Here is a 23,502-nt window from a genome sequence, read left to right on the forward strand (position 1 = left end):
GTACTACATGCTACTCGTCACTCAAAGTAAAAATCTACAACACATGTATGCACTGTGAGAATCAATAGGAAGCTTCTAAAGCCCACAAGTTGCTTACTGTAACTGGGAAACACTATCCAGCAAAAACATGACAGATTTGTATATTCTCCTACCAGAGGTGTCCCTTTTCTGTAACATTGGGTACAAAGTAATTTTGCTAAGAATTTGGGGGTTTGAATAGAAAAAAACTGCTTTAAGAGGAGCATAGCTGCTGGAAGTTGACCTGGCTTCATCCAGCTCAGACTCCTGTAAAGCGGGTTTAATAAGAAGAAAAAAGCTCCACACATAAAACTATGAAGTGGACCTCTTTAAATAGGAGGCCTATTTCCACTATATGGATTACGTTTAAAAAAAATCTTTGTCGGAAAGCATAAATGAAGATGAAATCACTCCAATGCATAAAGTAAAGTTTGCCACAGATCCTGTGAAACTACAAAATGGTTGAAGAGGCTGCTAATGATGGCCTGCAATGAGGAAAAACAAGTATCTTACCCTCTGAACTGTAAGCCAACAAATTGTTTATCCTATGAAGCAAATCCAAAACCTATCATTTTCTTCTTTATTCCTGACCTAAGAGCTGCATAAAAAAACGGTGAAGCCCTCCAGCCACCCACGTCTGATACCAAAATCATATGCCTGTAGCTCAATGAGGAAGGCTTTGACATTCAATCTACAGATGGGCCAGAACACAAAAACTCGGAATTACACAGGACCAACACTGTTTGGAAAGGCATCCCTGGGCAGCAGATGGTGCTACAAAGTCCACTGCGCATCACAGAAATGCCAGTAACAAGCAGAACATATTAAAACATGCTTTTAGCTGTTCTTAAATTGTGAAAACGTCTGTACTGGGTTGCATGTCGTGAGAAACATTTGACTACATACTTAAATAATACTACAGACTTGGCTTGCTACCTGCCACAAACTTAGTATTTTAACAGCATAATGCCATTTCACAGAACTCTTTAAAAAAAACTGCCTTTCATTCGGGCTCCTAAATGGTTGACACAGCATCTGAGTGAGATAGAGGTGAACGGTGTCAACAAGTAACAGTTGTATGTCAACTATTCATGAATCATCACTGTACCAATATCTGCTAACTCGCATGGAATCCGCTCATTCACCTTCTGTAGCTTCACAGTCTAACTTTAAAAAATGATGGTGAGGCCAGCACCCCATCAGGCGGCAACAACCCTAGCTGAAAACCTGCAAATAAATGTTCCTGTTCGGTTCATGGGCGACTATGCAAACTTTATGCTATGGGGCGATTGTAATGCTTTCTGACGTGCCAAATTATCTAGGCGATCTTATCCAGGTGGAAAGAGTAAAGCATATTTTATTTAAAAATGAACAGTCATGCTTATGTCTGCCACAAACATCTTATCGTTTATTCCCAGTTTTTACCAAAGGAGGAAGAAAACGTGCACCTGTTTGTTAAACGAACGTAAGTCGAAAAAGGCTAAGGATGATTCTGATTTCATCTTTGTGTTATGGCATTTTTTATGTGGGTTAATTGAAACTTGACTAATCCGTGACATTTATTTGGCTTTCCAGCGCGCATTTCTGTGCTGCACTTTGTCAGAGATCCTGTCTTTGCAGCACACATCTGGCCGTGGAGGCGTCAGAGACTGTACTGCAGGGAACTTCTGGTTAACTCTGCAAGGAGTGTTCACATTGTTTCAAAACTTGCAATTTACTGTTCTGTGACATTGTTCTTTTAATCATTTTATTCCTCTTTTTTTTTAACCATTCTAGCAGAGTTACCATAAAGATTTGTGCCCCACCTGCTAAAACAGACGCTTGGACTTCCACACAGACTTCAGAATTGAGAAAATGTTAACAACGCTATAAATAAGGGTTCTGTTTATAACTGGGAGAGATTCACTGCCGACAGCATTAGCCATTAAATAAGGCAGTAACTCCCAACTCGAAATGTAATTCAATGTGCGGCCAAAAACACATTTCTTAAGATAACATGAGACGTCTGTGGCTGACGTCACACAAACCGGGTCATGCAATCCAGAACTGCTACATATGCTAGAAAAGATAGAGATAGGCCATATTGTAAACTGATACAAAATACCTCTAGAAGGCAAACAATCTCAAATATCAACTTTATTCACAAATCACAACTCTAATCTAAACAAAAGCTACAATATGCAGAGCTGTACACAAGAAATACTGCAGTGCTTAGTTACTCTCACATACTGTGTCAACAAGGGTCACCGGGACAAGAGACTTTACCTCAAACTGAAGTTCATACAATAAAATCATATTTAGAAATCGAAAGATAAATGAAAGACAAACATTGTTAAACTGAGCCCATCAAAAATATGACATAACATAACGCTGTATTCTAGGATTTCCCCTAGTCTTCTGTCTTCCTAGCCACCGGGAGGCATATATGACTAAGGTAGGCCCATGTCTAGTTAAGTTTATGAACAGCCTAGAATAGTTTTGCTTTTTAACAACTAACTGTACCTGTGGCAAAAAAGTTGGGTATTATTGTATTCCACACAATTGTCTTGGACAATGGCATCTTGCCACTCATCATTTCGTCATTGTTCCTAAACATGACCCCCACACACACCATCGGGTCCAATCTTGTTTCTGATCACTCCCCCTTTCCCACTCACCCTCGAGGCTTCACCCTCCCTGGTCGTCTTCAATTTCACACACAAATCTCACTTTTTTAATTGAGCTTAGCCTGTCTTGATCTCCTCAGGCCCTTTCCCCCAACGAACGGTCATTTCCTTCAGGCCTTCTACATTTCTGGCCTAGTGTATAATAAATATATCAATATGTATTATATTTAACGTCTGTAATGTATCTTATAAGGTCTTCATTCGTATTCCTTCACATCCTCTTCCTTAAGGTTTATGTAAACAGTAACTCAAACTTTTGTAATAATGGTTTACTATGTACAGCTTTCCTTATTGAAATGATTTATTTTTCAAATAGATACAAGAGCGACTTCACTCAGATTCAGCAGTACACTGCCTTTATACATTAAACTTAAATAGCTCAATATTAATGGGGTAGTCAAATTGCCAATGAAAAACACATTTTTATTCATAAACAAAACAGACGCATTGGCACGCAGTATATAAGTGCAAATGGGATCTGAACCGATGCACGCATACTGTGGTATCTTAATGACTATGGAGAAAGTAGAGCGGTTTTGGACTACTGATTCACCGTCAGCATATTTACCAATCAAGTTGGATGAGGAATGTTAGCAGGTCCCTGGATTAGCCAAATCTTTTGGAGCTAACAGGTATACTGCTATTTTCTAGGGAATAATGGACAATTTGTTAACAGTAATATAAGGAATTACATGTTTTCAATAAGATCTATTAGTGAGTGAAGGATTGAAGAAGCTCATGATTATTTACTACACTACGTATCAGCAACTATGGAGGAACGATCAAAACGTAAGATAAAGCTGAATTCAGTAGACTATTTGGGCCACACAATATGCAGAGATGGAATGAAAGGGCAAGATGCAATAGTGTCGGCCATACAGGATGTCCTTGCTACACACAAGGAAGTTGAACTGAGATCTACTTTTGGTCTTTTTCAGTATTAGCCAAAATTTGATCTAGATTTTTCCGAAAAGACAAAAAAAATGTGCGTGCTTCTTAAACAAAATAAACAAAAAACAAAACAAAAGGGGAGTGGAGTTGGTCACAGAAGTGTCAGGATGCTTTTCTTTTGCTAAATAGCAATATTAGTACATTGTGTGTGAGGTGAGATGTAAAACAGTTCTGTGGACGCTAGTGTGAAAGACTTGAGGGCATTAAAATCTGTTGAAAATAAAGGTCCAGAATGGTGAAGTAACAATAAACTTTACTGAGTCTCATCAATAAGCGAGCCCATCCCGGACAAGCGTCAAAAACCATGGTTAGATCTAGCCATGAACCCAACATTCCATAAGCCAAACCAGCACAAGGAGCGGGAAAGGACAAGGAGAATGGAGGGGAAAGACACTAATGGTAAAAACATAGTGATTGGCCATTACAAAAATGCCACAATATATAACACATCGTTAACCTTAAAGAACAGAATACCCTTGTATTACCTTCCATGAAGGTGTTCTGATTATAGTAGGCAAGTTGACACGAACAGCAATAGATTTTTTTTTTTTTAAATCAACATTGGTTTGTGCAATGTTGCTTCCACAATTTATAATAGAGATTCAGCAGGCGTGGACACGTCTGAAATCTGTCCTTTCAGAAACGCTCATTTTGTTAGCTACTAAAGGTAGGTTATATCCTGCACTTTCATCCCGAGTCAAGCATCAGTAGCACCAGGTCAACTGTTAGAAAAAAAGCGGATGCCACATGTGCCAACTAACTAAAACCCTCTACTACCTAGTGCTTGTAAATCCGAAAACTACGATCTTGGTATTCTGGTCAAACATGGGTGATATTGATTGGTTACATGTACGTGTGAATAGTCCTTGATCTAGCCACTATCTTTTTTGTCAAGCTGCTGCAATAATATAAAGTTTAAATAACAAAATCATCATTCATTTCCCTGTCAAACTAACCTAATTGGGAAAGCAAGTAACTTCTGCTTGCAATAAGAATACACATTACTATGCAGAGTAAAAGTCACAATTTGTGACATTTCTTAATATGAAAAGCCTGACTCACTACGCATCAAGCTGGTCACAGTCCTTAAATCGTTTACAGCACTTTAGGTTGATGAGCACATTTCAAAGAAAGGGTTTGGCACATATAGTTAGCATGATACGTCCACTGGAACTATAAAATTTTAGGAAAAAGTAAGCAAGCTATACACTTTATGGCTTTACCATTAGACAACAAGCCAAAATTCATTTAGGATTCTTCAACTACGACCTATAGAGTATCAACTGAACTCTGATGAGTGGTGACAAAATTATACAAGTATGGAATTTTAGAAGACCCCCTTGAAGAGATGGAGGATATTTTAAAATGTTTACTTCAAAACTCACCTCTCGTAACATAGGATCTGTTATGGAGTTCAGGTTGACTGTGCCTTCATAGGTAAGATAGTAAAATACATTAAGAGCCCGGACAGCTTCTGGACCCAGCTGTTTGTACCCAAAAATGAGATCAATCCACTGGTGAAGCTGACATGATACAAATTCACTCTCCAAAGCCTGTAAAGAAAAGAACACAAACAACATCATTGAGAACTTCCGAATAAACACACACAATCATCAAGTTATTTGAGTACTCACTCCTTTTCTGGGATTCATGAGGAGAATGAAGATCGGAGGATTTGGATTTTGACCTGCTCTAGAGCAGGGCGATATTTTAAACTATTGCTAGTCAGACTGGCATATCTACTGTAATTCTTAATGTCTTACTAACGATTATTGTTAAATTATCGCTCAGGATATTTGACGCACTGGCCCTCACCGGTAGTGGTAATATAGGCAGCAACAAAGGGTGAAGAGGAGGAAATGGAGGACCAAAATAATCAACATGCACTCTTGTTTGGAAGCATCCATAGGGTTAAAAGTATAGGCCATCATTCTAGCCCGCTTTACTAATGTTCAGGATTTCTATTGTCCTGAAGGAAATATATACATAATCTTGTCCTGCGGCTTTAAGGAGGAATATCGGTTTCATTGAAGGTTTACAAAATAGTAGAACAAACAAAATATATTTCAGTATATTTTCACCTCACTACCGACTATCATTCCCATTAACTTCAAGAGCTCACTTTAAACATTTTGTAAATTTGAGAAGGGTTATATGAAATGTGTAAGGTAAAAAAATCAAATGTTATTTACTGTTGAACTGCACATTGCCTGGTTGTTTGCTTTCCAGCTGACAGCATAACTTGAATTAATTTACTGTGGGATGTTACTGCTTGCGTATTGTGCAGATTGATTACTGGGGGGTAGTCTGGTGCTATTGAAAACACAGAAACATGTAAGAGGTACTAGCCTAATCCATCCTTCAAAAATAATTGGAAATTCAAACAAAAAAGGAGCAAGCAGAACACTGCATTTGAGAAAATCTCACTACTGATATCACATTGAGATTTTACAAAAAGTTAATATCCCCAAGAATGCCTCTGAGCCTGAAATATTAAATATTTACGCCATCTAACTACAATTTATGCTCATATATTTTGTTCTGGATCCAGTGACAACGACTACAGAATGTATCAGTACACAAATAAAATTGCAATGGGCATTTCAAATCTTCTTGTATGAGGGCACTTAGTAGTGCCACTCACTTCACTCACAGATCTTCTCACAGGGGCAATATTTTATGATGGGAAAATCACAAGTTATTTCACCAGTAACACATAACCAAATTTTATGTAGCTCCTACGACCTTATTGGGGACAATCGTCTGTGTTGGTCACATCGCTGTTAAGTTAATCTAGTGATCTGGGGGTGCCCCTAAGTAGTCAATCCCACAATGTGTCTACAAATGATGGCATGCATACAATCTAATTGGTCACCTCACAGACTCTGTCATTTAAAAACTCCATCAAATTTACTGTCCCCTAATTTCAGTGCATATTATAGCAATCAAAAATCGAGAGCAGTCATCAGGACTTATAATCAATGCATTATAGTGATTAACTGTGCACACATAAAAAGGCTATGTAGACAAAGAACCGCTGTCCGTCATCCTGTGTGTTGCTGAAAACAGTAAGAGACAATTGTCATAAGGCAGAAATACTATTGCATAAATTATATATGCCACGTTTGCAGACATTACCCAGCATTCACAGGTGCTATTACTCGAACAGGTGTCTTTAAGGATTATAAAAATCAATATTCATCCCTAGATGATCCGAGAATATGTTTACATAAACATGGCAGCAATGACCAATTCACTCGACAGAAAAAGTGGCTGTCCTTCCCTTTGGTCTGAAAAACATACACAGTTCAAGAAGGATCCAACTGGGCTAACAGAACTAAAATGTTCATATAAATACTCCTGCTGATCACAATGTGTTTACATACTGCCAATTACCGTTTTGAGTGAAAAACGTTGTTCTACCTATCCAATTGCGAAATCTATCTCTTTAACATCACAAAAGAGGGGATTCATTCTTTCTGCGTTGACAGTTTCAAAAGGGGCGCAGAACAATGTTCTGAAGTAATCGCACACGAGACGTAAAGGCGAGGTGCATCGTGAGCTCATCGGGTATCTGGCAAGAGTGCACCGTGGTGAGAGATCATCATGACAACAAGGATGTTACTACTCCAGCTGCAGTGAGAGGTCAAACGTCACTACAATGGGCCACTATCATAGCCGTGTTGGGAGGGAAAGCTCACATCATCCAAAGTATTCATATTTCTTGGGCCTCGTAGCACCAAGCAAAACGTGAAGACCCTTTCAATACACCAACTAAGTACGTAGAGGACTTTTTCAACCAAAAAGCACGTACACCAAGTCTCATCATTTATTTTCAGAAGGAGGAGTTTATATTTGGAGGATGAATTAGGCAAGTACCTTTAAGCTGTATTTTTTGTGCATTCTGTGGCGAGAGCAGCGGATCAGCTGTCGATTTTGAAGTGGTTTTTAGGGAATACTGTCCCACAACAGCCCTTCCTGACCCCTGTGCCATCATCATGGGGAGGCTGATACTCTGGTTTCAGGACGAGTGAGGACAATTACGTAGTGTTTTCAGAAAAGACAACAGCAGAAATTGTGGCAGCTAGTTTATTTTTGGGGAAGGTACATGCTTTCATGTCTGAATATATAGGTGGGGATCAAAGTGTTCCAGTAGCGTCCTTCGGTCAACAATGAATCAAGGATTCTGTTAAAGGACCTCCAATTTTGAAAGGAGAAAAGAGTTGTCAGCTTCAAATGTACAAGGGATTGGTTAGTCATCATACTACATATAGCAAAGGACTCGTCTGATGTGATGCCAATAAAGATAAAGGAAAAAGAGAACAAACTTAAAACAGTGGTATACATCACCACTTTTAATAAGTAATTAGAGATAAAATATAAATTAGACTCGTATATAGGGCTTATTACAAACCAAAAACTGCTGGAGTTACTGTATGTAGATAAGTGATGTCATGATGTAGCTTGCCTTGACACAACATGCACAATTACGCCAGGATGTGGCTTTCCAGGCCCTTTTTGAAATAACAGAAATTGCAATTCACAAAGTTGTAGGACTTCAAAGAGCTAGATTTCCCAAACGCAAGTGGATGTTTATAATTAGTCATTACTACTATGGGCATGTAAACAAAGTCTCAGATCATTTAGGGATGAATGTTGCTTAGCTTTGAAGACACTTTGCGTGCTGTACGGCAAATTTGGCATCCATAATTTATGAGACGTATTGTTTCTGCTTTATGATAATTGTCTTTTTTTTTCCCTCAGCATCACAAAAGTGACGATGGATAGAGTGTCTTTGTTTATAAATGCATTTTGTCTATGTGTACCATTTTAATGTGGTCTAGGTGCACATTTTTAAATACTGTAATGCATTGATTATAATTCCCGACATATACTTGCTTGGGATTGCTGTATATGCACGGAAACTAGTCTTCTATGTATTTGGGGGAGTCACTAAATGACAGATAAAGTCTGCAAAGTTATGTATACCATCACTCATCACAACTAAAACTAGGTAATGTCCTTTGGTTTACATTAGTCTCGGGTCTTTACAGGTTTGTAAATGCATTGATATGGGATTCGATAGTTGGGGTCACCTCCAGATTGCTAACGCAATGCAACAGTGAAACGGCCAACAAACACAATTATCCCAAATAAGGTCATAGGAGAGAGATACAATTTGACTGTGTTACCAGTGAAAACATTTGTGAGACTGTGAACAGGGAGATATATCTTCAACATGTACAGCCCCTATGAGATCTGTAGGCGAATTGATTGGCACTTCCAAGTATCCCCATAAAAGGAGATGGAAAAAAACTTTTGCTGCACACTGGTATATTCTCTGGTTCGTTGTCAATGGATCATGAACAGAAAAAAATATATGAGCCTATTTCCCTATTGTGAGAATGAGTAGCAGAGGTGATGGTCAGCCTGCTCCTTTTTTGTTCGAATTTAAGGTCATCTGGTTTAAACCATGACTGCTAAATAAAGTGTAAGATTCAGTCAGCCAGCACTCAAACAGAAAGAAACAACTTTGCTTAGTCTATTCTTTGAGTATCATGATCGACAAAGAATCTAGCAGGTGCGTCAGTGACAACACCATGGTGCATCCCCTGCACAGCTGCATTCCACTGCGGAGAAAGAAGTGTTGCAGTATAGGCCCTATAGACATGGAAGTCTCTACAGGTGGCCTTCCTTATCAGCAAAAGTGCAGATATCAAAAAGGACTGAAAATCTACACCAGGCACCTCACAAGCTGGTGACTATAGCAAAACAAGGCTGTTCCTTCCCCTCACAAGCCTGCTCCAGTGAGAATGATTGAACCAGTACTCCCTTGCCATTCACCTACACCAAGTACTACCACACATTTTCCTTCATCGCTCAAGGACTGGCCCGACGGGGCCTCTACTCCTTTTATGAAGCATACACCCTCTTAGTCCATCAATCTAATCAGTGGCCTAAGCAGCCATCGTCTTACCACTGGGCACCACTACCCTCACCTTGGCAGCAACAGTGGGAATTTGGCATCAAATCTACTTCGCTAGCACAGAATTATAGGGACCAGCCCATACGCTGCCAGTAAAAGCTGACAAGCAACCAGTAGTGTCATCAAGCCCCTTACCCAGTTCAGAAAGAGTCCTGGTACAGCAGCACTGGTAAACGGTCGGGAGAGGTCACAAAATCAGCAAAGTGACAGAGCAGGAAATGGAGTGTCATGGGGGCCTGCCACCCTGGCAGCATTCTTCAAGCCCTACGCTAGTATTCTAGGTTTAAAGCTACTGGAGTGCAATGTACTAGAGAAAAGGCCTTATTTTCAAAGCCCAGCCAATTAGCGTGGTACCAGTCAGCAAAAGAAAAATACATGAATGAGCTTTTCTGTTGATGTGTTTCCTAAATTTTACAAAATGCTTCTGAATTTATTGCATTTGGGAGACAACTCTATGGGCTGTTCATTTTTCTTCTTTAAGATCGCTATGATTTATGGGCTAAGCTTAGATTTATGTTACAGAATATAAAAATATGTTGATGGAAAAGAGTCCAGAGGTATTTCTTTATCATCAGTCTAATATAACTTCTGCTCACAAAGATTATGTGCATATGAAAGGCTGTTGTACAAATCCAAATTTAGGCGGATATAGGCAGCATTGTGAAGACTGGTTGGGTCTGTTAGGCTCTGAAAAATAAAAGTTGCACTACAAGTTCTTCAGGATGGATATGCAAACACGTCTTCATCTTTTCTTGCTTGCCAGAGTCCAAGTGCCCCAAGAAAACAATATCTAATGACACTAATAAGGAGTATCGCTCATCTTGTGGCTGACAACCGGCCGACTTTCACCAAGGCACCATTGTACTGTATTGTATTAGGCAGTTATTGGGCGCTTAGCTACCCTAGGGCATCCGAGCACTATAGTGTACTACACATCACACAGTGGTGATGATCTTAAACATCTGCATCGGAGCCAGACGATCAACAAGATTGTGTGAACAGCCAACCCTTTAACTGTTTGCGGGCCTTTTGCTTTACTGGTTGTCAGGCTACAGAGATAGTCAGGTAGTCTAGACTTGGGGACTCCAACAGGGTCGATTTTGAGTTACTGGTAGTTCACCAATACCCCAGGAGTAGCTTGTGGCCCCGACATCTTTTTTAAAATGTCTTTTTTCATTTAATATTTTCGGCCTTTTTTTATGCTTGCCTGCCCTCACCCAAACCAGCAGCTCAGATTGGGTTAACTGGGGCAGGGCGGGCCGGAGCAGATGACGTTGGCACAGGCGGTATTAGACTGCCCACCAGGAACCGTGCCTTCTGCAGCCCAGTGCCACCACGCTTCTATCCTGCACAACTTGCAGTGTAGAGCAGCAGACTGAAAACCGGAGCCCTGGACTCTGATTTGCACCGCTGGTGGTGTGGCGCTCGGAGCAAGCGCCACTAAAGTAAGGCCCTGCGCATACTCGCACTTTGAAAAAAAATAATACTTTTATTTTGTGAAACTTCCGCACTAGGCACAACATACTGGTGCTTAATTGATAAATAAAAATCTGTGTGAAGCGGTGCCTTATTTTCATAATTGCATTTAAACATTGAAATAGACCAGCGTTTCACAGGGATCCTTTGTCCATTAGCTGGGAGATTACTACTCTGTCTACCACCCCCCTTGCCCACCTCTACCACGTACGTCACATTTTCAATACAGTGTGACCTCTGATCAACAACAAACTAATCCTTGCTCTTTGGACCCTGTGAACTATCAGATATCCTGCTTAGATTATGATTAGGATGAACAAGGGGTTTGTGAATGCACTGCCTCATGTGTTAAACGGACACCCTTGAATTGAATAGGTGCAGAGAGTGGAAGCCATTAAGTGCTTTTAACACTGGAGTCATGTATTTTGAGTTCCCTGTGCATCAGCCCGGCCATCACAGAGACACAATCGACAACCAAGAGGTGGCCAGTGTGGCACCTATACCACTAATGCCAACTCCCTCCACCAGCTCAAAACCAAAGTGGAAATTTGAAATGTTTAAGTTTGATATATTTTTTTAAGCGATAAGTTTCAGGAAATAGCTGCCTACATGAGCAGACTCTGAAAGCAGTCCTTCAGAAGCTATGGGTCATCTTCACTCACCACATGTGGCTAACTAACTGGTCATGCCATCTGCACGTCAAATGTATTTGAATTGCATGTCCTTGGTGACTCCTCTGAAATGAAACTCCCTTGTTTATGTGTACCTATGCACAGGCAGTTGGAATGTGTGTGCATGTAATGAAGTATGGGTTTCTAATATTAGGAACATGTCACACTTATGTCACACCTGTATTGGTACATTAATTTCTGTTTAGTTTTGAAAATTGGGCATAATATGCACACTCTTAAAGTATTTATCTATTGTGGCGAATACGTACATTTGAACACCACCTATGCAATTCATAACAGGCTGCACATGGTATTGTGTTCACTATGTGGCACTGTGCACACATTGCTGTAGCTCACTTTACCTTTCATCTTAGAACAAAAGAATCTATCACTGCATTGAGAGGCATTATTAGAAGTAAAGTTGCCAATTGTAGGCTTTGCGATCCTTTGAAGGCTGGGCCCTGAGATCAGCAACAATTTAAGTTTCAAGGACAGATTATAAAAAAGTAATTAAGGAAACGAAAGTTGTGTTAAAGGGAGAAAGATAGGAACGTCTAGTCTCCGCATGCAGAACCAGAGATACAAGGGGGATCAGGCCTTCCTTAATTCATCTAATAGCCTTGGATCCAATTTCAATCCATAAAAATGTATGGCTAACTTTAAAAAGATCTAGCTGTCAGCACCCAGCCCTTTAGCCATGCCTGCGGCGGAGCTCTCTCAGTTTCCCTTGGAAATCTCTTTTGAGAAAGCTGAAGTTATTAGTGCCATAATGACCATTCCAACCAACAAGGCCCCTGTCCCGAAGGGGGTGCTGATGGGCTTGTGTAAGGCCAAAATTTAGCTTTGGGCATCTTTGACAACTAATGTTTTAAATGCAGCTCTCTCCATTAAAATCCCAGATTCTTGGAAAAGGGCAAGAATTGTTTCGGGCTTTAAGAAGGGTAACAGATAAGACCTGTGTTGTCACAGACCAATAGCACTGTTGGGCTGCTGTCACGTGCATAAAATATGGGGCCTAAGTTGTTATTACTACAGGGATGGAACAATTTTATAGTCAAACATGAGAGATGTGTGTATAGTGCACTTTTAAACTCATGCATTTCATGGAGGTATGATGTAATTTATTGTACTGTATTGCAGGACTGATAGAGCTTACTTCCCCTATGTGAGGCACTGAAGAGCTTACCTACCTACATGGTCAGCAAGCTATGGAATGTATGTAGGGTGTGTGGTTGTTTGGGTGTTACCTTTATTTTGTGATTCTATGTGTGAAAGGTTTCTATGTCATTTGTGATGAACACAGAGGTGAGGTTATCATGCAGTGGGACACAGCACATAACAGTGTGTTGACTGATGAGGTGTGAGAGACAGAAGTGCAGTTTATGGTTTTCAGTCTGCCGAGAGCTTTGATTAGCTCTGCTGATACCTATGGTATTTATTTCCTATGGATGTAGTCTGCTTAGCTGGCTACTGCAGAGGTCAGGATCACAATGTGTTTGAAAAAGGAAGTCAGGACTGATCCCAGGATTTTCTTGTTTCATGCTGTATACTGCAGCCATTAAACGGGTATCACTTTTTCCCTAGAGATGGCTTGGGCACCTCTGGTGCTTCATAGGGTGAGTTGAGGCCTATGCTACACTGATCAATGAGATTAAACGTGCAGCTTGTATGGCTGCATCTCAGACATGAGCATAGCAAAGCGGCGGTTAAGAGCAGCAGTGCTTTACAGCCTGGCTTTTCGCAACAGGGACAGTTAAAAAATAACAGGACAATCTGATGCTGACATATTCCTAGTCCACTGCATAACGGGATAAGCAGATAACAATATTCCCTGCCAGTGTCTGCAGCGAGCAATGTGAAATATGGCACAGGCCACGCATCCCCATGAAGCAAAGTCTGTTTTACAACTCATTTAGGTTTTACAGGACGTTTGTAATTGTTGCTTTCAGGTTATATAGCAAAATACAAACGTACACTTACTTTAATTATTTTTCAAAATGATTATTGTTCTTGCGTCCGTGTGAACTTCTCGAATCAAAAATGCAAGTGAAGACAGGTGTTTAGGAGGGTGAGCCCATTAATGTGAATGGAGAATTACAATTTGTTTGGAGGGTGATATAGGTTTGAAATGCAGTTCTGAAAGTCCTTCCTAATTCCAAGAAGTCCAGAGTTTGCTACGAATGTAGGAAGAACCCAATAGAAATTACTTTGAAAACGTTTGCCTTTGTGAATTAGGTTTCACCGTGTGTCCCAAATTTTTGTCCTAATTCTATTTGAAGAAGTCACTCAAACTCCACACAACCCTTAGTCATTGCTTTTTCTTAGGCCATGCTTAACTAAAGCTAGGGTCACTTGTGAAAAGCAGTCATCCCCTGTTCATAATTAATTTAGCTAATGGAAGGTAATTATCTCACTTTTCAATAATGGTATTTAATTAACCAGCTGGCTGCTAATCAAAAATTGCCTGAAATAGTATATTGTAATTGTATTTATAACACCCTTACTACCCTTGATGAGGCGTCAAATTGCTTTTCGGCAAGTAGCACACTTCTCCGGAACCCAAAAGGATTAGTAGTGGAAGAGTATAGGGAAATATGAGTACAGTATCAATATTAGCAAGAGCTGATTTGAGCGGAGGATATGTGCGTTTGTTAGTAAGTTGGAATAGAATAATGGAAGGACAGAGGAGGGAAGAATCCAGAAGTGTTAATTGGGAGTTTATTGTAATTGGATGAGGCTTGGGATGAGTAAAGGAGAGATGGGAGGGGGGAGAGGCTGTAGAAAGGGTTGGGGAGATCACAGTAGTAGTAGAATAGGTTTTGGATGAGTCAAAGGTGAGATAAGTGAGGGAGAATTTAGAAGGGATGTTTGGGAGATAATAGTAGTAAAATGAGGTTTGGGGTGAGCCAGGAGCGGTAGAGGAGGGAAGAGCTTAGGCAGGGTGAAAAAAGAAAAATAGTGGAAAAGGGAAGGCAGCAGGCCTAGTTCGTATGTGCACCCAAGGCCTGGCACAACATCCCTGTGCTCATCAGGACTTACCCCAACGGTGTTAAAACTGGGAGAGAGCTGAAGAGACACATCTTTGAAGAACAGTACATCATGATGCAGTAACAGTCGACCTCTCTTCTCCCAGTCCCGCTTCCTCTTCTATCGTTTTTGGACTGTATTTTTGCCACTGAACTTATATGATCTCAGCTGCTATTTGACAGGGTTTGTGCTATACAAATATCAAATACAAACATATATACTAGGAGATTGTGACAGAAACATTAAAGTCCACTATTGTTCACAATGTGACAACGTGGGAACCTGGAGTCATGACCAAAACAACCACTGGGAGCTTGGTTCAGGCAAAGGGTTAGAAGTAGAAAAACAATGTTCTTACTAAGTCAGAGCTACATGGATCAGAAGTTCAGTAACAAGACATCTACCAAGGCATGGACATCAGCACATTGGGCCACATGGACATGGATTTCAGCACTAAACCACACAAAGGGATGTGGTTATGATCACCAGGTAGACCCACAGCACTTGGCTATGCCAGTTTAAACCTGAATCCCAATGCATCACAGAAAAAGGACCTACTGAGAGCCCAAGGACTTAACAGATGGCACCAGCCCAGAAGTCATCCTCAGAAACAAGGAAGAGTGAAAGGAATTTTAAAGTCATCCTAGGACTACCACTCCATTGCAAATATGTACACAACAAAAATTGTCTAGTAGGCTCAATGAGAACAGTACTACCATTCCACCAAGCAACCTTTCCCCCAGAGATTTAAATATTTTTAAGAAAGTATCCCTCACTCACTCACACTTGGTGATATGCCTCATCATTGAGGCCCCCTTCATCAGTAACATCATCAGGGGGCATGGTGGACTCACCTTGAGCTCTTTATGAAGAAGTATATTGTTTAGCATAAGAGAGGTTTTTAAATTATACAAGGACCTAGCTGAAACTATATATATATATTTTTTTTGTATATTTTTTTGCATGGCCATTATATATGATTAAAACAGAAATGGACAAACAGAGTAATTATTATGTCTCCTCGATACTATCCTATGTTTCAGCCTAACCTCGGTACTTCATTCTGTAAATTCATCAGGATCCTCAAGTTTCATTCTATCCACCGCTCTTCACCTGGAACATAAGTGCAAGGAAGGCAAAAGAAATTATATTTCTACTGATCGCCTATTCTGAACCTGAAGAGGAAATCATCATGAGAAATTAGCATCATTCTCCTAAGTTATTTCAGTCACAAGGTCCCACAGGTGAAGTACACCACTCCACACCACGACAAATGGTGAAACATCTTCTCACCGATCTCACCAGCCGAATGGGCTCCACAAGACTGACGAACTCCTCAGTATATCACTGAAGGTGTCTACATGGTAATCGTGCAGGAATAGATTGGATAGTGAATTAACCAATCCTTTTTACTCGTTTAGAGCTTTAACAATTGTGATCATAGATAAAGAGTCAAGTCCCTTCAAAAGGCCAAATACATACTACTTTCATCCTAGTGGGAGAACAAATTTTGATATACACAAATTAAAGCCAACTGTGAATGTAATCTGTGAACCAAAATTGTAAAAGGGAAAAAGGGCAATGTTGAGAGGCATTTTTCAACAATGCACATGCATTTTGAGAGGAAGTTCCTTGAAGGAACCAGCATGAGGTCACAATAAGTCAAACTGAACTGCTTGTCATCTGAAAAAGCTAAAGCGGCAAATGAAGCATCTTTCAAAGCTACTCGTCACTTGATCAAGCACAAATAAATATTTTTGGATGTATCTATTGTGAAGGAAGCAAATATTCTAATGACGGAGTCCTTATTCGCAGATTTCAAAAATAGTCCTGAAATTATATCTGCCATTTCAGAAATGCAGATAGGAACGACACTATGGTAAAAAGTGTATCTGTATTATCAGCCAAAATGAGAGAGCAGCTAAAGCTGGGTTTACAGACATGCAAATATCTTTCTATTCAGTGTGATGAATCCGTTGATGCAAGCCATATTGACCAGTTAGCAATGTTCGTTAGAATGTTTTTTGAAGATCTGAGCGATTGAGAGGAATTTTTATCTTCATTTTGTTAAACAATTGGGTTTCTGGTTGGCTAGGGTATGCAGTTCAGCCAGGCAGAACCCACCACTCTAGTCAGAGTGAGTAAGTTGCACATCAAAGATAACCTGTGCTCACCCCTTCACAGCCTGGCACAGAGCAGTCTGGCACATCCCCAGAGGTCATGTGCTAAGCATTTGTGCAACCCACTCACTCTAGTGACACAATAAATACAGCACAAATGAGACTCCACACACAGGATTATACATAAAAATAGGTCTCTATATTATATATAACCTCAGAGCAAAACCATATAATTTATAAGTATTGGGCAAACAAGGTAACTACTGTAAGATGACTCAGTACTCTGATAATGCAGGACAAAAAAAACATGTACAATTGCACCAGGGCATAAAATGCTGTAATTTTGCCAAAGGAAATTACCAATTACCACCATAAGTGCACAAATCACCCAGTATTATCATCAGAATACCAACATTAATAATTTCCCTATAGATACTGGTACCCCTGCGCTGCTAGTGGCAGGGTTACGGACATTTTTAAGATAGCCTGTTGGAAAGAAATACACCTATGTGAACGAGTAGGCCGCAGGATCCACGTGCAGCTACTACATATAATGCAGTAACTTTTCAGCATCTACTAGGTTATGATTGGGGCCTCTGTCAAGGCCTTCCTCCCTAAGTATTAATCGAGCAAGTGTCCTCAGGTATGTTACCATGGTGGTGGGCCATGCACTCTGCAGAAGATCGTGGGGAAGCCCTCCTCAGGTCCCCTGTGCAGAATCCCAAAAAGGGGCTGCTGCCCGCGTGGATACTCGTCCTACCAGAGCGTTGTTAGGTGGTAGGTTTCAGCAGGGATACGGCGGGCCTCGGAGACAGGTTCCGCCTCCTTAGTCCAAGGGGGAGTGCAGCTTTTCAACAAAGTCCAGAGATTTCCAAAGATGGAAGCGGGCTCGACTCTCCTCACTGGACCCCGCTCACACATGTTGACAGCAGAGTTCCTCCACTCCATACAGATGACTTCCTGAGGCTACAGAGCCAGGCTCCCCACGCCGCAGCAGCGTTCCTCTTCAGCTGGGGGACAGGACCGCAGGAGGGATCACTCACAGCTCTCTGCAATACTCAGCGCTCACCACCCGCTACTACGGACCAAGGGGAAGCTACAAACAGAGCTCCCACTGGCTTCATAACAGGGCTCACTACACGCTTGGGGATAACCTCAGAAGGCTATAAAAGAATACTTACCCGCTGCTGGTTCAATGAACCAGAGCGCACACCACGCTCTGCTGCAACAACACAAAGCACTGGGCATGAGACTCACTTCCCACCACATGCAGGAAAGAACAGGGGAAAATCCAAAGCGCTGAGCTGCAGGTCCTGGGTGAAATTGAAATGCTCAAACAGCACCACAACTGCACCAGAAAAGCAACAATAGGAAGTGCTCACCATGTGCTGTAGTGCCAGGGGCAGCAACCAGTGAACACCACAGGCTGGGCCCCTGGGATAACACTTGGGGCACAGAGATGCAGCAGGCCAGCACATTAAAACAAGGAATGGCAGTTCCGTCTAACAGTCTAGAAGTGCCTAGGTAGTCCAGAGTCAGGGAGCAGCTAGGCAGCAAGCAGCAAAACAATCCAGTGAGCCCTTTATTCCACCCAACAGACAGTAGGCAGCAGGGCAACAACAGAAGAGCAGCCCAGATAAGTCCTTTGAGCAGCACAGCAAGAATCAGTCCCAGTTCCAAAAGTGCTCTAAAATCATGGGGTCAGAGCTCGTGTACTTATGCTAAAAAATGCCTTTGTTCAAAGGGTGACTTTGAAAATATCCTTTCAAGTGTAACACAATCCCTTTTAACCCAGTCCTGGCTCCAGACATCAGTAGGGGGTAAATCAGCATAGTGAGAGGCGGGACACAGGTTATACAAAAGTAAGTGTGCTCCGCCTCCCTCTCTCCCAGCCCAGGAAGGCTTGATAGCCTTCCTGGGCTGGGAGAGAGGGAGGCGGAGCACACTTGCAGATGCACCCAGCTGCTCCTGTGTGATGGCTGTCTGGAAAGTACGCACAAAGTATAGTTGTCACTCTGCCCGAGACTTGGATTGTAGTTAGGCAGCAAAGCACATAGAGTTATGAGCACAGAGAAATGTCGACTTCCTAAAATAGTAAAGCGAAATCCAACTACACCAGTAAGCAGGATTTCTCACTACCATTCCAAACATACCAAACACGCTACTCCTTTCAGATCAGAAATTATATAAGGGAATTCCCAATGCTAATCTATGAGAAGAGAAGCACTCACAGTAGTGATAAACAAAATAGGCTGTTTGTCACTACTTGAACATGTGAAACACATAAGTACATGTCCTACCCTTCCACATACAGAGCAACCTGTCCATAGGGCTATTTAGGGGTGACTTTGGTGTAGTAAAAGGGGAATTTAGGCCTTGGCAAGTAGTTTGAAATGTCAAGTCATTGTAATAGTAAACTGTGCACACAGGCACTACAGTGGCAGGCCTGAGACAAGTTTAAAAAGCTACTTCTGTGGGTGGCGCAATCAGCACTGCAGGCTCACTAGTAGCATTTAATTTACGGGCCCTGGGTATATGGCATACCACTAAACAAGGGACTTACAGGTAAATTAAATATGCCAAACAGGGTTACGCCAATCATACCAACTTTTAGGGGAGAGAGCACATGCACTTTAGCACTAATTAGCAGTGGTAAAGTGTTCAGAGTTCTAAAGCCAAGAAACAGTCAGAAAAGTAGGATCAAAAAGGCAAAAGGTTTGAGAATAACCCTGCAGAAAGGGCCATGTCCAAACCACTGCTTCTGAAAACCACGATCCGAGGAGCTGACATCCACCACGAGGTGAAGAATTATTTTTGCAAAAAAAAAGTCCCATTGAAAAAGTTAAGTGGCAATAACAACTGATGGTGCGCCCACAATGATATTCATTCTGGTTTCATTGCAAATGGTCAACCAGATCTTGGTTTCCCTCCAATACTGCTCTATAATTGCATTGTACATCAACAGGTTTTTTGTGTCAAGGTAAAGGGGTTTGATCATGTGATGACTGTTGTTAAAATTACTAATACAAATTAGGCAAAGGCCAAGCAGCACTGATGTTTCAAGTTTTTCCTTGAAGAAATATCAGCATAGTATGATGATCTTTTACTGCATACTCAGATCTGATAGCTTTGCAGGGGTTAAAATGCTGCACAGATTCCTTTCACTACTGCCAGAACTCAAAACATTTATGGGGTCTAGAAATTAAGATACTAATCAGTTATCAAGCACTGAGTGGTTGCACAATTTAGCATTTTGACAGATGTGACAGAAAAATTAAATGAACTGTGAATTACAGGGAAAAAGCAAGACAACCATTAACATGATTAGTTCTATCAGAACACTCAAATCAAAACATATTTTCAGGCAGCATGTGCAGAAAAGGAAGATGTTAAATTTTCCCTCTGGGCTCCAAATTCTATCAGAAAACAAAGATGAGGCTGCGCCCTGAACATTGAGAAATACATCAGCCTTCTGATGAGGCTTAATCAAGAGTTCAATAGCTGATTTAGTGATTTTGAGTAAATGGAACCCTGTGTGGGGTTGACTTTGAATCCTGTTATGGAAGTCTGTGTTAGTGACATTTCTGAACAAATTAGTGTGCTGCTAACCTTGACTATGTCAGTGCGGAGACGGAGATTGTCACTCTTCAAAATTACATTAAATTAAAAGCAAGACAATCTGACAATTTTTGGAGTATTGTGGATTTTGAAAAGTACTAGAACATCCACACAGCTGCGATGAAACCTTTTTTTCCATGTATGGCTTTGTGAACCAGCCTTTTTGGATTTGAACTTTGTAAAATCCAAGTTTCAGACACAACTGACTGACGAACATTTGTATGAATGCATCAGAGGTGCCATATCAGGCAGTATCTCAAATTACAGTGGATTGGGATTGGTAGATGCCCAGCAGTATCAAGTTTCTCACTGATACGGTAGCGATATTTGTTTTATGCATCTTTCCAAGTTTTTTAGAGGTTGATCAAGAACAAAGCAGTATTTACTCACTCATACCAAGAAAAATGACCGGAGAGAAGAGTCTTCAGCAATTTGCAAGGTCTGTATTAGCTGAATAAGAATAGAGCAATGTTTGGAGACATCAAGAAAATAGTAGCTGGAGAGAAGAATCTTCAGCATCTTTCAAAGTTTTGTATTAGTTGAACAAGAACAAAGCAATGTTTATGGGTACCAAGACAAAAGTAAAAGGAAAAATGAGAATGTAACTGCCCACATGGTTGGTGTCACAAAAACTTGAAGATGAAAATTTAACTTTTTCAAAGAATGCTGTGTAGAGGGCAGATCAAACACTTTTCTTAATGCACCAATTAGCTGCATAAAACAAAGCTGAAGTTCAGCTCATCTGGACATTAAAACAGTGATGTTATCAGAGCTGCGGTGGAAGAGTAATACCCATTTGAATACATGTACTGGTGATTCAGCATAGTTATGCACTGGTGTGACTACCACACACTGTGACTACTGATTACTTCTTCAGAATTGCCCTCTCAAACTATCAAATTACATGGCATTAGAGGACATCGTTCAGTACCACACTGAAGGTAAAACTGATTTTCTTATATGTTTTTTAATTGAGCTTCAATATAACTATTATTTCTGCTTATTGAAAGATCTTAAATTATGGTGGAAAACCCACATCTGGTGTCATTCTTTTTGTCTGTAGCTAGGGAATGCTAAACATTTGGTTCAAACATGGTATCTGTCTCCATGGAAATTAAGGATCAATAAAGCTGGGTGTAGGGGTCTCTGGGAACAACGCATGAGTTGTTTGGCCTTTAGTAGCTCACAATGATTTTCAATGAACAGAAGAGCTCTCAAAAAAAGAAGAGGTAGGAGACCTTTGGTCTAGACGTTACATTTGGATTTCAGAGATTGGTATAGGATCCCAGCAAAGTAAATTGATGGAAACTTATCCAAGAATCAGTGTTTTAAGGCTGCATACCCATATGAATGCCAAAACAATGAGAAAGATATGTGACCTGACTGTTTAGTAGGCCCATTCCATCAAACTCCTTTTCCTGGGTTAGTTGGTCTCCCCCTCCTCTCCCATCCTCCCACAATGTGCCCAAGAATGAGCCTGGCCAATGTAGAGTAGAACAGAAGTTGTCTTTCTCAGAGCGCAACACAGGGACTGATGCTACTAACTCCTCATTGAGTTTGGTTGGGTAAACCTTGTTTGACACAGATATTGGGAAATTGAAGGCAGTAGAAAATGGCGCCCAGCTATGTCAGACACTCAGTCTACCTTCAGATTGCTACAACACCACCTGGCTCATTTCATATTGCTAGGTTTCAAATTTTAAGAGAAGATACTCTTCAACAAGTGTAAGTCAATAATCTGTGCATAGATGTGTGGTTAATGTGAGTGCTTCTAGAATAGTTTCATGTTCAAAATTTAAAAAATCAATACTTTGATGAACTCCTTTTGGTAACAAGGGGGCTTCACAATGTGAATAAATTCAAGAGGACTATGTGTCTCAAATGGAAAAGGTTGGGGTCTCATTGGAACCTGGCAAACATCATGTCCACCAACAAAGCTAATTTTTCTAGACATCATGCAATGACTCAGTCATGGGATATTGCCAACTGCCAGATGATAATGTGAGGGCATTTTCTGAATCTATTGCTACCTAACTGCAAGAAAAGTAACTAAGTCAGATCAGCTACAGTTCTATTGGGACTGTTAGATTTCACACTATGCACTACCCCAGTCAATAGGCCATGTTCCCTGTTCAAATTGCACAAGCAATGTCAGGGCTCAAGGCTAAGCATCAGAGGACCTGTTTGTCAGCAGAAGTTAACTATGATCCGAAGATTTGGGATGAGTTCCCCCCCAGTACCCAAATGGTTCAGTAATTTAGCAGTCACCTCTTACAAAAAGCAAGAAATTCTTTAACTCAGCACGAAGTGTGGACCTTAATGCCATTTAAGACACTTTACTAAACATGCGTGGACATAGCCTGCACAGTGGTTAGAGTCTGGTCTGCTGAGAAATGTTACATTCCTGGAGTTTTGTTTTGCTGTTTTAACAAAAATTCTGATCAGACCATTTGAGAGACAGGAGCGCAGATTTTTTGTTGGACACCTTTTCTGTGGTATATGTTGTAAATGTCCATGCCCCATATGGTCCTGTTGCTTCTGAAGAAGTTGGTACAGATCTGATTTGAGGGCAGCATAAAATATAGACTATAGGACATAGCTTGTGTAAAAAATGATGGTATTAATGCTTAGCCTTGTTGTAAAGTTGAACTAGTTATTTCCCCGTGGATCTATAGAAGCTTGGTGTTCCTTTCTCCCAGGGTTAACAGTATCTTCTCTAGCCCATAAAACAAAGGAGGCTGATGAGTCAGTTTTACAGAACGGTGTTTTATTGCAAAGGACTTGAGAAACGAAACAAGGAGGGTGTGCCGTTTCATAGGCATGTTAACATTTTTTGGAAGTATTGTTTTTATGCGAAATTACCCAAGGTTAGGGTATGATCATCTAGTTTCCATGTCACCCGAGCCATGGTGCCTTGGGAAAAGGATTCTGGGGTCACACAAGACATACATAGGCGTTTAGACATTACC

General features: G+C 40.8%; 1 protein-coding gene across 3 annotated transcripts in view; it reads right to left on the reverse strand.

Moving 5' to 3' along the window:
- LRBA (LPS responsive beige-like anchor protein) overlaps positions 1 to 23,502 on the reverse strand; it is a 1,864,610-nt gene that overhangs the window by 264,531 nt on the left and 1,576,577 nt on the right. For all 3 annotated transcript variants that reach the window (XM_069242641.1, XM_069242642.1, XM_069242640.1), the window contains exon 48: positions 5,021 to 5,188. In XM_069242641.1, the coding sequence (XP_069098742.1) occupies positions 5,021 to 5,188 (168 nt within the window). The remainder of the gene's footprint in view (positions 1 to 5,020; positions 5,189 to 23,502) is intronic.

The sequence above is a fragment of the Pleurodeles waltl genome, chromosome 1_2 (assembly GCF_031143425.1).
Source record: "Pleurodeles waltl isolate 20211129_DDA chromosome 1_2, aPleWal1.hap1.20221129, whole genome shotgun sequence".
In the NCBI taxonomy this organism is placed as follows: Eukaryota; Metazoa; Chordata; class Amphibia; order Caudata; family Salamandridae; genus Pleurodeles; species Pleurodeles waltl.